General features: G+C 47.0%; 1 protein-coding gene across 7 annotated transcripts; it reads left to right on the forward strand.

The window, feature by feature from the left end:
* The first annotated feature begins 728 nt into the window (after positions 1-728).
* LOC129163472 (uncharacterized) lies at positions 729-17,657 on the forward strand. 7 transcript variants are annotated; one of them, XM_070556153.1, is made up of 4 exons: positions 953-6,189; positions 14,600-14,962; positions 15,044-15,103; positions 15,488-17,657. In XM_070556153.1, exon 1 carries the CDS (start codon positions 4,333-4,335, stop codon positions 5,917-5,919), a length of 1,587 nt encoding a protein of 528 aa, XP_070412254.1. In that variant the 5' UTR covers positions 953-4,332; the 3' UTR covers positions 5,920-6,189; positions 14,600-14,962; positions 15,044-15,103; positions 15,488-17,657. The 7 variants fall into 7 exon arrangements, with proteins under 7 accessions (XP_070412250.1, XP_070412254.1, XP_070412255.1 ...); XM_070556154.1 differs by having other exon boundaries at positions 14,600-14,906; XM_070556149.1 differs by adding an exon at positions 729-945 and having other exon boundaries at positions 1,346-6,189; positions 14,600-17,657.
* The last annotated feature ends 37 nt before the right edge of the window (positions 17,658-17,694 follow it).

The following is a 17,694-nucleotide window of genomic DNA, read 5'->3' on the forward strand; positions in this document are numbered from 1 at the left end:
AGAGTCAGAGCTACCTACTCTTCACTGGGATTTCAGGGAGCTGGTGTGAATTCTAGTCCATCACAGACATACACACACACACACACACACACACACACACACACACACACACACACACACACACACACACAAAAGGATACTAAAGCTTTACTGTGAATGAAAGTGATTTGGAAATGTGTTTATTCTACCATCAAATGTTATTTGATTAATACATTGTAGTTATCTTCCATTTAGCCCCTTAAACCATATTTAAAATATATTGAATATAATATAATTTATATAATATAATTTTAAATTTCATTTTACCTGAATGAACACATTTATCAAATCAATCAGCTGTTGTGATCAAACATTTACTAGTGTGTTTGTTTTTTTGGTTAGGGTAGGGTTTAGTAAGTTAATTTGTATACGTGAAGATGTTCTGGCTTTCCTGTTATTTAGTCTAACTATGATGTTAACACTGTGGCGGTGTTATGCCGAGAACAGCCTGCCTGCCGAGAATTGCATCCCCTGCCGCGGGAGCGCGCATTATTGTAAACTCGCTGACTACGATGAGGAAACAGCTTAAAATATCAGCATATAAGATATACTCATACTATTACAATGTTACTTATGCATGTGCATCCTGAAAACATAATATGTTGTCACAGTTGAATGTATGCATATATATATATATATATATATATATATATATATATATATATATATATATATATATGTATAAAAGGTTCAGAATTTCATATATTACCTTTATTAAATTTGTTGGTTTTATTTTGGTGGGAATTCAGGAAGTGACATGCCTTTATTTTGAAGAGCCTTTCACAGTGAGCTCACTTCCAGCACTAGAACTTTCCCTTTTCTTTCCTTTTTTACCTGCATGTGAGACAAGCGTTCCTTCTCCTGCAAGTCATGTTGATGTTGACAGCATTATGTTAATGCAAGAATGTGAGTCACTTTACTTCATGTTTAAGACTGCATTATTAAGTTCCTCCGTTTAATTATGGAATATTAGTTGAGTATTGAATTACTGAAGTGTTTATGTCCAACACGTTTCTTTCCTTTTATGAAAAAATATTTAAAGTTGGTTTGCCTTGATGTTAATGACATGAGGAGTTATTTTGTTGTATTTCATTTCTAGTTCCACCTTATAATTGCTCTAGTGAGTAAAGGCTGACAGTGTCACATGAGTGAGTTATGGCGATCTTAGTTAGCCACAAGAGGGCGCTATTGTTTGAATTTCTCTATTTGATTGTAAGTTGGTTAATTAAGATAAATGTGTTTTGCCTCATTCCCCCTTGCTGTATTGAATGAGAAGGTTCATTAATAATTATGTTTACTGTTTCAGACTGTTGTCAATGCTGTTAATGATTACCATCAACCAAGATTAAAGATTTGGATCTACAGCAAAGGATGCATCTAGCCTCTACCTGTATTCTAACAGATAGACCATATTGATAGCCACCTCACCTGGAAAGAGCTAGCTTTAACCAAACCCTCCTTTACATTGGTCCTTCGAGCCGGATAAGGGCTATCAATATGGATCCAGATAAAGAGTTGCATCCTACTGTGAGACCTAAACGGCAGATCAGCCGACCCAGCAGATTTGAGGGGTTTGAAGTAAGTTACGCTGGAGCTTCTCCTGGAAACAGACTGCAGTGGAATCTCCCGCCACCCCTAAGCAGAAGACTAGATCCTGAACTTCAGCACAGCCAAAGCCAGCCTGCTTCATTCACTCCCCCCTCTAGCTATAATGGGCCATTCCCATCTGTACCGGGTCGGCCCGGGCCGGGTAGCGTAGGTTGTTTACATATCTGGGTGGCCTGGTATTTTTCCGGGCCAACCAAGGCTCATTCTCAGCCCTCTTCTCGAGGGGGTCTGCTTCAGGTCGACCAGGGCCAACACACCCACTGCTGACAGCAAATTCACACCTTCTATTAGAGCAAGCCTCTGATTGGTGGGTAGAATCAGCCCACATGGGCTTAAGACAAGGATGTGTGGAATCAACCGGGCCAGGCTGGGGCCGACTGGGGCTACCCGGCCCGGGCCGACCCGGTACAGATGGGAATGGCCCATAAGAGAGTTATCCCCCACGGTACTCCCTTCCTGTTGAGACCAATAAGAAGAGATCCCTGCACTGAACCTATAACTCCCTATTTTCAGGAATCCCCATCAGCCTTGTCTCTGCATGCAGAACTTAGAGCAACCCATGAAGAGAGAAGACAGCTGCTTCAAGCACAGACGGAGCTGAAAGATGGTTTGAAGGAGCTGAATGAAGCGAGGACTGAAATTAAAGCTCTAATCGAAGCCACAAACGCCTTGCGAATGGACATGAATCAGTTAGCTGCACCACAACATTCCTCTCATACCCCCTCACAAGATAGCATAGACAGACCTAGAAGCCATTTTCCTACTATCGATTTGAAAGAAGAAGAAGAAGAGTGGCCTGACCCTCCACCATGGCCAGAACCTGAGGACCAAAACAGTGGCTTATATGACCTCAAACCCATGGATCAAGATTTTCAACCAATCCAGCGATCTTCCCCTTTCAAAGGTGCATCCCCTTCACACTACAAGCCTGCCCAGCTTACCCAGAATACGGCCCAGTTTGAGGCTCCTGCTAAGGAGAGTGAGGTAATGCATCCTACATTTGCACCTTACCTGGCATCCTCTTCCCACCCAGCTCCAACCAATTTAGACTTCTTTTCTGGAAAGCCCTCAGCTACCAAACATTCATTTACAGCTACAGGTGCCAGTCATACACAGCAACCCCGCTGCAGAGATTATATTACCCCTACAGTTGAGGTAGTGTATAGAGGACCTAAACCTACCATACCAAAGTTTATTCATTCAGACCCCTGCGAGTTTGCAAGACTTCGCATTGCACTTGAAAACTTGCTGCCCTCTAACGCTACAGAGCTGTTCAAATATCAAATTCTTGTGGACCATTTGAGACTAGATGAAGCTAAGCTTATTGCTGACGCTTATCTTAACTCACCCAACCCTTACACCGACACCATGGCTGCTCTTCATGACAAATTTGGACAACCACATCAGCTTGCCCTAAAAAAGATAGCAAGTGTTCTTGACGGTCCTGAAAGAAGGCGAGGTGATCTAATAGCTTTCCAGAAGTTCTCCCTCCAGGTGCAGTCCCTAGTAGGCCTGTTACAAACCTTAGGCCCGGAAGGACAAGTAGAACTTAACTGTGGGTCACATGTAGCTCGACTCTTAGGTAAGCTACCTCCAGAGCAACGGGCTGACTTTCGACGGCACCAGTTCAAACAGCCTGGGAAATCCTACACCCTACATGACCTCTCTGACTGGCTCCATTATGAATCATGGTGTCAGGGTTTTGACAGCCAGACCACAGGAAAGGGTGGTAGAGAGAGAAACAGCTCAAAGTATGAAGGGCGAACTGGTAAACAAACAGTTACAGTGCTCCATAACATTAAAGGATCTGCGAGAACTAGTTCGCTGACATCTAAGGAAAGTGCAACAAATGGAGCAAGCAAAAGAAAAGCTTTCTGCGCTTATTGTGACAGCACTGAACACTATTTCAGTCAGTGCAGTGATGTTGCAAAGCTCTCTAAGGAACAAATAAAGAACTGGATTCAGGAAAACAAAAGATGCTGGTGATGTGCACGATCTCACTTAGCTGCACAGTGCACGCTAAAGAAACCTTGTAGCCTCTGTCAAGGAAAACACCTACTGGCACTCCACGAGGTTAACAAAAGAACCCAAAAGGCCAGTCAAGACGTAGCTGTGAGTGAGGAGAGCTGCCTAACCGGTTCAGCCACAGATTCCTTCTACATTGACAGACCAAGCATTGGGAACCGTGTCATGCTGAAGGTGGTACCTGTGTCCCTTAGCTCTGGAACACGAGCCCTAAATACCTTTGCAATACTTGATGACGGATCAGAGAGGACAATGCTACTTCCTGGTGCAGCCAAAGCTCTTGGTCTGAGAAGCACCCCAGAGAACCTTCCTCTCCGTACAGTACGTCAGGACATTCAGTTATTGCAAGGTCACACTGTGTCCTTCAGACTCTCTTCAGCTACTGAACCTAGTTGCAGCTTCCAGATTGATGGGGTGTTTACCTCTAATTGACTGACCTCAGCGCACCACACGTATCCTGTTGAACAACTTCAAAGGAAGTTTGGGCACTTGCGTGGGATTCCAGTACCTGCTCTAAAGGATGCTAAGCCACTGCTCCTCATTGGTTCAGACCAGCCTCATTTGATAACCCCTACTGAACCAGTCAGACTCGGCCCACCTGGCAGCCCAGCAGCAGTTCACACCAAACTTGGGTGGACACTCCAAGGCCCTCATACTTCCATGGGGCGGCTCTCTAACCCCGCCCTTTGTCTGTACACCTCTACCAGAGCCGAAGAATTATTTACACATGTGGAGAGACTTTGGCAAGTGGATATTGTACCATACAGATCTGAGAAATCTGTAACACGATCAAAGCAAGACCATCAGGCTATAGCACTGCTCGAGAATAAGACAGTTCGTACCATGGTGGATGGAGCTCTCAGGTACGCTACACCCCTCCTCCGTCATGACCACATGCCACTCCTGCAGGCGCCAAAGGAATCTGTCATGCCTTTGCTTCGAAGTACCGAGAGACGGCTCTTGAAAGAGAACAGTCGAGCAGAGGCATATAAGACTGAAATGCAGAAACTAATTGATGCAGGTGCTGTAAAGGAGGTTTCTGAGGAGAAACCATCAAAGGAGAGCTGGTACATCCCCCACCATCTCGTCACCCACAATGGGAAGAATCGCATCGTTTTCAACTGCTTACAGAGTGTTGGCTCATCCGAAGAAGCAAAGTCCCTTGTGGATAGGTTGAGGAGCATCCTGGCAACTGGAGGTTTTGGGCTACGACAGCGGACATGCCCTGGCTGTCAACGTTGGAGGGGACAACCATCTGTCCCAAAGATGTCAAATCTACCTCTTGCTCGGCTAAGATTGTTTAAACCAGCCTTTTATTCGACCGGGGTGGACTGTTTTGGGCCGATGCAAGTTAAGATAGGAAGAAGACATGAGAAGAGATGGGGAATCATTTTTAAATGTATGACCATGAGGGCAGTGCATCTAGAGCTCCTGAGTAGCCTAGACACTGATGCATTCCTCATGGCTCTAAGGAGGTTCATTTCCAGAAGAGGAACACCTGCTGAACTGTGGTTGGATCAAGGAACCAACTTCAGAGGAGGAGAAAGAGAACTTAAAGAGGCTTTCTCAAACATGGCCGATGACCTGCGGCAACACCTTGCCAAGCGACAGATAAAATTTCTGTTTAATCCCCCAGGATCCCCTCACTTTGGCGGTGTGTGGGAAAGAGAAATACGCTCTGTGAAATCAGCCCTCCGAGTTTGTGTGAGCTCTCAACCTATCCATGAAGAGGTCCTTCTCACCGTCCTTCTGGAGGTGGAATCCATCCTAAACTCTACACCATTAGGGTATGTTTCCACAGATATCGCTGATGTAGACCCAGTAACTCCCAACAGTCTCCTGATGGGGCGGCCTGATGGGTCATTGCCTCAAGTAGTCTACCCAAAGTCTGAGAACCTCAGCCGTAGACGCTGGCAACACTCCCAGAACCTGGCTGACCAGTTCTGGGTTAGGTTCATCAAAGAGTACCTTCCTAACTTGCAGACAAGACTAAAATGGCAATCTTCTTCTCCTGAGCTCCTGAAGGAGACAGTTGTCATGTTGGTGGACCCACAGATGCCACGAGCTTTATGGCCAGTTGGATATGTCGTTAAGACCCACCGTAGTGAAGATGGCTGCATAAGATCTGCAGATGTGAACATCAAAGGACATTTGTACACCAGACCGGTTGCTAGAATGGTAGTTCTTCCATCGCTACCTTCAGGAGAAGACCAACCAACAACCAAACAGACCCCATCTAATAATTAACATGTTTATTATGGCAAATGTGTGAACACATTTGGGGGCGGCTGTATAAAAGGTTCAGAATTTCATATATTACCTTTATTAAATTTGTTGGTTTTATTTTGGTGGGAATTCAGGAAGTGACATGCCTTTATTTTGAAGAGCCTTTCACAGTGAGCTCACTTCCAGCACTAGAACTTTCCCTTTTCTTTCCTTTTTTACCTGCGTGTGAGACAAGCGTTCCTTCTCCTGCAAGTCATGTTGATGTTGACAGCATTATGTTAATGCAAGAAAGTGAGTCACTTTACTTCATGTTTAAGACTGCATTATTAATTTCCTCCGTTTAATTATGGAATATTAGTTGAGTATTGAATTACTGAAGTGTTTATGTCCAACACGTTTCTTTCCTTTTATGAAAAAATATTTAAAGTTGGTTTGCCTTTATGTTAATGACATGAGGAGTTATTTTGTTGTATTTCATTTCTAGTTCCACCTTATAATTGCTCTAGTGAGTAAAGGCTGACAGTGTCACATGAGTGAGTTATGGTGATCTTAGTTAGCCACAAGAGGGCGCTATTGTTTGAATTTCTCTATTTGATTGTAAGTTGGTTAATTAAGATAAATGTGTTTTGCCTCATTCCCCCTTGCTGTATTGAATGAGAAGGTTCATTAATAATTATGTTTACTGTTTCAGACTGTTGTCAATGCTGTTAATGATTACCATCAACCAAGATTAAAGATTTGGATCTACAGCAAAGGATGCATCTAGCCTCTACCTGTATTCTAACAGATACACCATATTGATAGCCACCTCACCTGGAAAGAGCTAGCTTTAACCAAACCCTCCTTTACAATATATATATATATATATATATATATATATATATATATATATATATATATATATATATATTTTTTTTTAAAGAGAGAAATCCCGGGTTTAAACAAACACTTTTCACGTGACTGTTAATAGAATCTTTACTGTGACCCTGATGCATTTTTCGGTGTTCTGCTATTTTATGTGTCATATTCTCTCCTCTCCTCCTTGAACCGTCACCTTATCGTGGTGGAGGAGTTTGAGTGCCCTAATGATCCTAGGAGCTATGTTGTCTGGGGCACTTAGTGCCCCTGGTAGGGTCTCCCATGACAAATTGGTCTTAGGTGAAGGGTGAGACAAAGAACGGTTCGAAGGATCTTTCATGGCGGTTAAAACGAAGAGTCGGAGTACCCGGCCCGGAGGGTTACCGGGGTCCCACCCTGGAGCCAGGCCTGGGGTTGGGGCCCGTGAGCGAGCGCCTGGTGGCCGGGCTTTCGCCCATGGGGCCCGGCCGGGCCCAGCCCGAACCGGATACATGGGCTCGTCCAACTGTGGACCCACCACCCGCAGGAGGAACATGAAGGGTCCGGTGCAATGCGAATCGGGTGGCAGACCAAGGCGGGAGCCTTGGCGGTCCAATCCCCGGACAAGAAAACTAGTTTTTGGGACATGGAACGTCACCTCGCTGGCGGGGAAGGAGCCGGAGCTTGTGGCAGAGGTTGAGCGGTACCGGCTAGATATAGTCGGACTCACCTCGACACATTGCATTGGCTCTGGAACCCGAGACCTGGAGAGGGGTTGGACACTCTACTTTGCTGGAGTTGCTCCGGGTGAGAGGCGGAGGGCTGGGGTTGGCTTTTTGTTAGCCCCGAGACTCTCTGCCTGTGTGTTGGGGTTTACCCCGGGGGACAAGAGGGTAGCTTCCTTGCGCCTTCGGGTCGGGGAACGGGTCCTGACTGTTGTTTGTGCTTATGGGCCAAATATCAGTTCGGACTACCCACCCTTTTTGGAGTCCCTGGGACGAGTGCTAGATAGTGCTCCATCAGGGGACTCCATTGTCCTGCTGGGGGACTTCAATGCTCACGTGGGCAATGACAGCTTGACCTGGAGGGGTGTGATTGGGAGGAACGGCCCACCTAATCTGAACTCGAGCGGTGTTTTGTTATTGGACTTCTGTGCAAGCCGCAGTTTGGCCATAACGAACACCATGTTCGAACATAAGGATGCCCACCGGTACACTTGGTACCAGGGCAGCCTAGGTCACAGGTCGATGATAGATTTTGTAGTCGTATCATCTGACCTGCGGCCGTATGTTTTGGACACCCGAGTGAAGAGAGGGGCGGAGCTGTCAACTGATCACCACCTGGTGGTGAGTTGGATCAGATGGCAAGGGAACATGCCCCGTAGACCTGGCAGACCCAAACGCATAGTGAGGGTCTGCTGGGAACGCCTGGCAGAAGAACCTGTCAAGACGGTCTTCAACTCCCACCTCCGGCAGAGCTTTGACCACGTCCCGAGAGCAGTGGGGGACATTGAGTCCGAGTGGGCCTTGTTCCACTCTGCGATTGTCGAGGCGGCTGTTGCTAGCTGTGGTCGTAAGGTGGCCGGTGCCAGTCGTGGTGGCAACCCCCGTACCCGCTGGTGGACACCAGAGGTTCGGGGAGCCGTCAGGCTGAAGAAGGAGGCCTACAGGGCGTGGCTGGTCTGTGGGTCTCCGGAGGCAGCAGACAGGTACCGGATAGCCAAGCGGGGTGCAGCAGTGGCAGTTGCCGAGGCAAAATCTCGGGCGTGGGAGGAGTTTGGTGAGGCCATGGAGAAAGACTATCGATCGGCTCCAAAGAGGTTCTGGCAAACTGTCCGGCGCCTCAGGAGAGGAAGGCAGCAACTCGCTCACACTTTACAGTGGGGATGGGGAGCTGCTGACGTCAACTGAGGCTATAGTCGGACGGTGGAAGGAATACTTTGAGGAGCTCCTCAATCCCACCAATGCACATTCCGAGGAGGAACCAGAGCTGGGAGGCCTGGGGATGGACTGTCCGATCTCGGGGGCAGAAGTTGCTGAGGTAGTCAAACAACTACACAGCGGCGGAGCCCCGGGGGCGGATGAGGTTCGTCCTGGGTATCTCAAGGCAATGGATGTTGTAGGGCTGTCATGGTTGACACGTCTCTACAACATTGCGTGGTCATCGGGGGCAGTTCCTAGGGAGTGGCAGACCGGGGTGGTGGTCCCCATCTTTAAGAAGGGTGACCTGAGGGTGTGTTCCAACTATAGGGGGATCACACTCCTCAGCCTCCCTGGAAAGGTCTACTCCAAGGTACTGGAGAGGAGGGTCCGATCGATAGTTGAATCTCAGATAGAGGAGGAGCAATGTGGTTTTCGTCCTGGCCGTGGAACTGTGGACCAGCTCTATACCCTTGCAAGGGTGATGGAGGGGGCATGGGAGTTTGCCCAACCAATCCACATGTGCTTTGTGGATTTGGAGAAGGCTTGTGACCGTGTCCCCACGGGCACCCTGTGGGGGACGCTCCAGGAGTATGGGGTGGGTGGCTTTCTGTTAAGGGCCATTCAGTCCCTTTACCAGAGGAGCGTGAGTTTGGTCCGCATAGCCGGTAGTAAGTCGGACCTGTTCCCAGTGAGGGTTGGACTCCGCCGGGGCTGCCCTTTGTCACCGGTTCTGTTCATCACTTTTATGGACAGAATTTCTAGACGCAGCCGTGGTGTGGAGTGTGTCGAGTTTGGTGGCAGGAGAATCTCGTCTCTGCTTTTTGCGGATGATGTGGTCCTCCTAGCTTCATCCAGCTCTGACCTTCAGCTCTTGCTGGGTAGGTTCGCGGCCGAATGTGAAGCGGCTGGGATGAGGATCAGCACCTCCAAATCTGAGACCATGGTTCTCGACCGGAAAAGGGTGGCTTGCCACCCCGGGTCGGGGGAGAGGTCCTACCTCAAGTGGAGGAGTTTAAGTATCTCGGGGTCTTGTTCACGAGTGAGGGTAGGAGGGATCGGGAGATCGACAGGCGGATTGGTTCGGCGTCTGCAGTGATGCGGACGCTGAGCCGATCTGTCGTGGGGAAGAGGGAGCTGAGCCAGAAAGCCAGGCTCTCGATTTACCGGTCGATCTACGTCTCAATCCTCACCTATGGTCATGAGCTTTGGGTAATGACCGAAAGAACGAGATCGCGGATACAAGCGGCTGAAATGAGTTTCCTCCGTAGGGTGGCCGGGCTCAGCCTTAGAGATAGGGTGAGGAGCTCGGACATTCGGGAGGGACTCGGAGTAGAACCGCTGCTCCTCCGGATCGAAAGGAGCCAGTTGAGGTGGTTTGGGCATCTGGTCAGGATGCCTCCTGGACGCCTCCCCGGGGAGGTGTTTCGGGCATGTCCTGCCGGCAGAAGGCCCCCGGGTCGACCCAGGACACGTTGGAGAGGTTACATCTCCAATCTGGTCCGGGAACGCCTTGGGGTCCTGCCGGAGGAGCTGGTGGACAAGGCCGGGGAGAGGACGGCCTGGAGCTCCCTAGTTGGGATGCTGCCCCCGCGACCTGGACCCGGATAAGCGGAGGAAGACGAGAGAGGAGATATTCTCTCCTTTTAGCATAGCAGGTAAAACATTTTATGACATCTAAACCTTTGAAAGTATTGATTAAAGGGCTGATTCCGTCGCAAACAGAACACATTATTAGTTTGTCAAAAGTAGTAAAAAACGTTCTATCCACTTTTAATGGCAGACTGCACAATCTCGTGATTGGTTAATCTAATAATTCTTAAATAATAGTCTTCAAGGAAAACTGCATGGGGGGAGGGGGATGTTATGTTATTGAGGTTCCTTACGTTAAAACAGTATTTTATTTATCAATACAGTTTTTTTAAACTACTACCTGCCAGTTTGTCTGTGTGTACTCCTCTTTAACCACTCTAAGCAGTAGCTCAGAGGACAAATTGGGTTGTGTGGGAAATGAAACATCATACATTACTTTATCATTACTTGAAATAATAGGGGATGCTTTTTTTGTGGATCCTTGTGATGACTAACCTTTTCACCAGGTACACCATTGCTGTTCCAACCCCCAACCAGAAGGCGATGACCGTGGCTAAATGTCTGTGGGACAATTTCCTGGTTCACTATGGATTCTCGGAGAAGCTCCATAGTGACCAAGGTCCAGATTTTGAGGCCAAAGTCATCAGAGACCTGTGCCAGATGACAGGCATCCACAAGACACACAACTCCGTATCACCCCAGGGGAAATCCTGTGGAGCGGTTCAATAGAACCTTGTTGGATATGCTCTGAACCTTGTCAGACCAGGAGAAAAATCACTGGAAAGGTTTTGTGAAACTGCTCGTACATGCATATAACTGTACCAGGAATGATGCCACTGGATTTTCCCCGTATGAGCTCATGTTCAGCCGCCAACCTCGTCTTCCTGTTTCCGGTAGGCTTTTGGACTACCGATGGGTGCCAGTGCTGATAGCCTCTCACTGTATGTTCAAGAGCTTAGATCCCACTTGGAGGAGGGGTACCGGTTGGCCAGAAGCAATGCACAGAAGCTGACGGACCGCAACAAGTCACAGTTTGACCAGAACGTCACCCGACTAGAACTGTGCAAGGGAGACAGGGTCCTTGTGAGGAATGTCCGTAGGAGGGGAAGGCATAAACTTGTGACCAAATGGGATCCCACAGTGTACGTTGTTGTTAAGAAAGCCGGCGACCTTCCCGTGTACACCGTTAAACCTGAGGGGAAGGACGCCCCGCTTCGAACCTTGCACCGAGACCTTCCTCCTTCCCTGCGGATTCTTGTCTCCGCATGAACAACCACCGTCAGTGAAAGATGGTAAGAGGGCTAAAATTCACTCTGCTCCTCCTCCAGAACCCGAGGACAATGATGGTGATGACTAGTTGGTTGACCAAGGTTTCCTGATATCTTTTCCTACTCCGATGGAGCCATTGAAGTTTACCACCATCATTGAGTAGCCGATCGCTCAACCATCTGTTGACCTGCTCCACCTGCTCTATCGGATCCTGGGGTAGTGGATGGGGCACAGCTGACAGATGTCCTGACACCAGCCGGAGCAGATGTTGAGGGAGAGATGCGTGAGGAGGTTGCCCTAGGAACTGAATCTCCTGAGAGAGATGCCCCAGATGAGACTTTCTCAGTGCCTGAATTCTCTGACTCTGATGTTGTCAACCTGGATCCAGACATACGAGTGCTTCCAGGGCCTTCCATCCCTGAACCTGATCTGGCTCTCTGCAGGTCCACTCGTACCCGGGTTGCGCTACGCTTTGCCTGAGGAAAGACAAAAGGTGGAGGTGTCTGCTTCTACATCAACAATGCCTGGTGTTCGGATGTGACTGTGATCTCCCAGTACTGCTCTCCTGCCCTGGAATTCTTCTTCATAAACTGTAAGCCATTCTACTCCCTACGTGAGTTCGCTTCATTCATTCTGGCCGCTGTTTACATACCGCCTTGCGCGGTCGTGCACGAGGCTCAACGTGCGCTCACGGAGCAGATCCTAAGTGTGGAACAGACCTTTCCGGACTCTCTATTTATTATCCTCGGCGACTTTAACAAGGGAAATTTGAGCCAGGAGTTGCCTAAGTACAGACAGTTTGTTAAATGCCCGACAAGAGAGCAGTACACGCTGGACCACTGCTACACCACAGTCAGTGGAGCTTATCGAGCCGTGCAGCGATCTGCTCTCGGCTTCTCAGACCACGCCATGATTCACCTCATCCCCTCATATAGGCAGATGCTGAAGCTCTCCAAACCTGCAGTGAGAACTTCTAAGAAGTGGACCTGCGAGGCTGTGGAGGAGCTTTGCATATGTCTGGACACAACAGACTGGAATGTGTTTGGATCTGCCACAGACAACTTGGATGACTATACAGACACTGTGACGTCATATATAAAATTCTGTGAGGACAGCATTATTCCAACAAAAACCAGGGTCACGTTTAACAACGATAAGCCCTGGTTCACACCCAAACTGAGACAGCTGAGGAGGGAGAAAGAAGCAGCCCACAGAGCCAAGGACAGGCAACCCTAACCCTTACCCTAACCCTAACCCAACATGCTGCTGACGATCTACAACTGGCTGAACAACTCAACTCCTTTTATGCAAGGTTTGAAGTGCAACACCCATCCCCCACACTCCCTACTGCACAGGCTTCTTCAGCCACTCTGGTGTCACATGCCACCCCCCCACCCCACCCTACTGTGAACAGTACAGTCCCCGCTGACCACCCCTCCACCTCCACTGCCTTCTCAGTGACAGAAGAGGATGTGCTTAGGGTTTTCCGTAAGCAAAAACCACGGAAATCCCCGGGCCCGGACGGTGTCTCCCCCGCAACCCTGAGACACTGCGCAGAGGTACTGTCTCCAATCTTCACAGACATCTTTAACATCTCCTTGGAGTCCTGCCATGTTCCAGCCTGCTTTAAGCTGTCCACCATTGTCCCTGTCACTAAGAAATCCCGTATCACTGGACTGAATGATTACAGGCTTGTGGCGCTGACGTCTGTAGTCATGAAGTCTTTTGAGCGCCTGGTCCTCCCTCATCTCAAGTCCTTCACCTCCCCCCTCCTGGACCCTCTGCAGTTCGCATACAGAGCCAAAAGGTCTGTAGACGACGCCATCAACCTGGCCCTCCACTTCATCCTGCAGCACCTGAACTCCCCGGGAACCTACGCTAGGATCCTGTTTGTGGAGTTCAGCTCTGCGTTCAACACCATCCTCCCTGCTCTGCTCCAGGACAAGCTCTCCATGCTTAACGTACCCAATTCCACCTGCAGGTGGATCACTGACTTCCTGACAGACCGTAGGCAGTGCATGCGGCTGGAGAAGAATGTTTCCTCCACTAAGACTATTAGCATAGGATCTCCACAGGGCTGTGTACTTTCTCCTCTGCTCTTCTCCCTGTACACAAACTGCTGCACCTCGAGCCATGACTCCGTTAAACTGATCAAGTTTGCGGACGACACCACCCTCCTCGGGCTCATCTCTGACGGTGATGAGTCCGCCTACAGGAGGGAGGTGGAACGGCTGGTGTACTGGTGCAGCAGCAACAACCTGGAGCTCAATGCTCAGAAGACAGTGGAGATGATTGTGGACTTCAGGAAAGTCACAGCCCCATCTCTCCCCCTCATCCTGACGGACACCCCCATCACCACTGTGGACTCCTTCCGCTTCTTCGGAACCACCATCACACAGGACCTTAGGTGGGAGCCATCCATCAGCTCCCTGCTCAAAAAGGCCCAGCAGAGGATGTACTTTCTGCGGCAGTTGAAAAAGGCCAAGCTGCCGGCCCAGATGATGGTGCAGTTTTACACGGCCATCATTGAGTCCATCCTCACCTCCTCCATCGCTGTGTGGTACGCTGGAGCCACAGTGAGGGACAAACATAGACTGCAGCGCATTGTGCGCTCTGCTGAGAAGGTGATTGGCTGCAGCCTTCCATCTCTCCAGGACCTGTACGTCTCCAGAACTCGGGGGCGTGCAGGCCGGATAGAAGCTGACCCTTCTCACCCGGGACACAGACTTTTTGAGCCGCTTCCCTCAGGCAGGAGGTTACGGTCCATCCGGACCAGAACCTCCTGACATAAGAACAGCTTCTTTCCATCTGCCGTTAGACTTGTGAACAGCTTATAAACACACAACCATGCTCGTCTTCTGTACTCGACACAATGTCACGTTATCGGCCATGTTACCATTACCTGCCATTTTTTATAGCTGAAAGTTTTATTCTAGTTTTATTCTATTTTTAATCTTATTATTATTCATGTTATATGTAGCACATTAGTACCAAAGCAAGTTCCTAGTTTGTGAATTGTTTGTTCACTGACAATGGCAATAAACCTATTCTGATTCTGATTCTGGTGTTCCCCTGTTGGGCAGCATTCACAGCCTGCTCCACAACCTGACTTCGGTGTTTGACTTTGCTCTTCATGGCCATCACCTGACGCCGCTTGGCCCATGTCCGAAGACGGACCTGAGGTCAGGGGAGAGTGTAACCCACGTGACAAACACACCTGCAACCGCTTCAGCCACCCCTTTAAGAGAAACCAGCAATCATTGATGTCGAGCTGTTGCTGCCCCGCCCAGAGCTCTGAATCCCCAGAGTTCAGTTGCTGCTGCTAACATCAGCTCTTTGCTACCAGCCTGTGGTCTTTGTGGTGTTTCTACCTAGAAAGGTACACTTGAGGTGAGCAGGAAGTAAGACAAACTGGTGTTGCATTCTTTGTGCGCTTTGGATAATTGGTGAGCTGCTTTGGTTGTAATTTCCTTTATCTGTTATCATTTATTTTCTCCCTGTATTAATGGTAGCCATTATTGCTACAGATACCTCTTCAGTCTGCTTAACTGCTGTAAAAGTTTGTGGTTGTGTATCTCTACTCTCCGGTGAGTAACCAACTTCATGTGCATACAGCTAGTTAGCTGTATGTAGGCCACACGCCTTAGCCTCATGATCAGCACTGCTTGGAACATTCACTCTCTTTATAGACCAAAGAGAACGATTTATAATATTCTTAATGTTGTCTTTCTCCTGGGATATTTGATTTGAACACTTATTTTCTATAATAAAGTGTCAATGTGAATTCAGCTGAATAATTGAAATAGATAAAAAATAAACTGATATTTGAAAATAAATGTACAACTTTAAATTCGTTAAGCAGTTTAAGAACTTAGAAAAAGACATGTCATCTTTATTATTTGGTTTATTTCGTTGTATATGTATATATGTAAATAACTGTATTAATGACTTCTTTTTCTGGTTTAATTTAGGTCAGGTTTTTGTGGTGGATATTTTTGTTTCTTTTTCTTCAGTTTTTATCCTGAAGACCTCACTGGATTCTCCTCAGTTTTACCGTGGATAGCGAGCTACCCTTCAGAACGAACCTCACTTGGAAAAGGACTAAATGAACCTGAACTTGAACTGAGTTGCATTCTTGTCAATTGTTAATCCTGTAGTTTTTTTTCTTCTCACCTGTAAATAACTTTAATACACTGTTTGAACCAAACACCATTTGTGTTCTGTTCAGTTATCTTTATTCACACACTTCGACTCTAGAGCCAAATCTTATTCTGATCCCCATTCCACCTGCTGGTAAAAGGCAGGTTGGCGTGCAGTCCTGACCAGCGTTACACTCTCTTCATCTAGATCCTTAGGTTTTTGTGGGTCTGAGTTCACTTCCAAAGATTTGTTCGTTTCTGACTGAACCTGTGGAAATTTGGGCAACAAAAACCGATCAATTTTACCACTAGCTCTACCTTTCACTCCTTTGCAGGTTAACAGCAATTTCCTGTTTTGTTTAAGTTTTTACTATCTATATGATAATTTACTGATTATTTTTGTTTTGTATGTTAAATATTATCACATCCACATGTTAAATTAAAATTAATTTGTAAAAAAAAAAAAATCTAATGTTTACTTGGGGGTACTATGGGGTGCAATGGCTAATCCAGGGGTAGCTATAGCGCCCCCTAGCAAACCCAAGCCCCCCACCCCCCATCCCCCCACCCCCATCCCCAGCGAAAACCCATGGCAATTTGTAAATGTATTTTATTGTCAAGGAATACATAGGAAGTGGTGATGTTTGTGGTCATGTTTAAATTTATGAACGCTGCCTGAAGTAGCAGCTTGTGTCCGCTAGAGGACAAAAAAATCCTTAATCTCGATAGCCAGACTTGAGGTTGCCATCCATTTGACCTAATACCGGTGTCTGTACAAGATCTGCTCGGGTGCAAGATTGGCTCGGGGTCCTTCGACTGCCGATGACGTCAAAGTACGGCAAACCCACTCGGACAAAATACACTACACATCTATACTCTTGGAAAGAATTTAGCAGTTTCGTTATTAAAATAATGTTTCTTAAGACGTAAGTTTGTGTTTATAATGGTATTTGTAAAATAAAACACTATTTTATTCATAATGTTGAACTCCTCTTTCAGCACATCCCTTGAAGAATCATAGGTATTAGCAACACCTGTGAAATTGTATTTGTAGGGAAGAAGTGTGTCCCGTTTATTGAAGTATTTTGTGTTTAGTTTTTGACGTCTTGTCCATGCGTAGTTCAGTTACGCTCATAGCTGCTAGCCAAAACTCTGGAGTTAAAAGTTTTCTGGCTTTACTAAAATACCTGTCTGTACTTATTTGATTGATGGTAGTTTTACTTTCTATTAGACTCCAAATGTAATCATTTGGCACGTTTCTAATTCATAATTTGTAAGAATGTATCGGTGATATTAGCATTAGCATTCCTATGGGTTTTTGCATGTATATTAGCATTGCGCTAACCACTCGCTGGCAAATTGCAGCCTTTGCGATTAGAAAATCTCCTTTTGTCATTGCAATTTAATTGCACATGCAATTAATCATTCAGCCCTAATATACATGCAGCTCTATGCTAAAAGTGTATTTTCAAAGAGGTAATGATGGATATCTTTGTAAAAGTTGTCCATCTTTCCAACTGAAAGATTTGCCTGGACCAGCGTAACGTGATAACAACGCAACGTGATTACGCAATTCCGTAAGGTTCATGTTCAGCCAATCAACTACTTTGACCTCACCGGCAGTCGATGGACCCCGAGCAGATCTTGTACCAACACCGGTTCTCCTGAGGGCATGTTCGCCACTGCAAACAACCACTGTGTTGAACAATGTAGCATGAGTATAATGTGAATAGTGTTTTTTATTATTAAAATGAAAAGAAAAAAGACTGTTGGAGAGCGAATTCTTATTGCTTACGCCAAAACGCTGTTGCATTTTATTTTGAAAAATGTTCATTAACTGTTTTTACTAAGTGCAATAACATATTCTTCTTCTTCTCCTGCTTCTTATTATTCTCATCATTAATATTTACAAGAGGACAAAAAACATTACCGTTTTTATTCTTCATTGAGATGATGAGAGTAAAGTATATGATCTAACAGAACTAGAGTTTATATGTAGCGTTTCACCACTGGAGGACTCCAATTCTCTCTTCTCCTTC

This window comes from Nothobranchius furzeri, chromosome 11 (genome assembly GCF_043380555.1).
Source record: "Nothobranchius furzeri strain GRZ-AD chromosome 11, NfurGRZ-RIMD1, whole genome shotgun sequence".
Taxonomy (NCBI): domain Eukaryota; kingdom Metazoa; phylum Chordata; class Actinopteri; order Cyprinodontiformes; family Nothobranchiidae; genus Nothobranchius; species Nothobranchius furzeri.

Bases quoted from the DNA above. Each gene is read 5' to 3' on its own strand.
- LOC129163472 (XM_070556149.1), top strand. From the start codon at position 4,333: ATGGGGCGGCTCTCTAACCCCGCCCTTTGTCTGTACACCTCTACCAGA.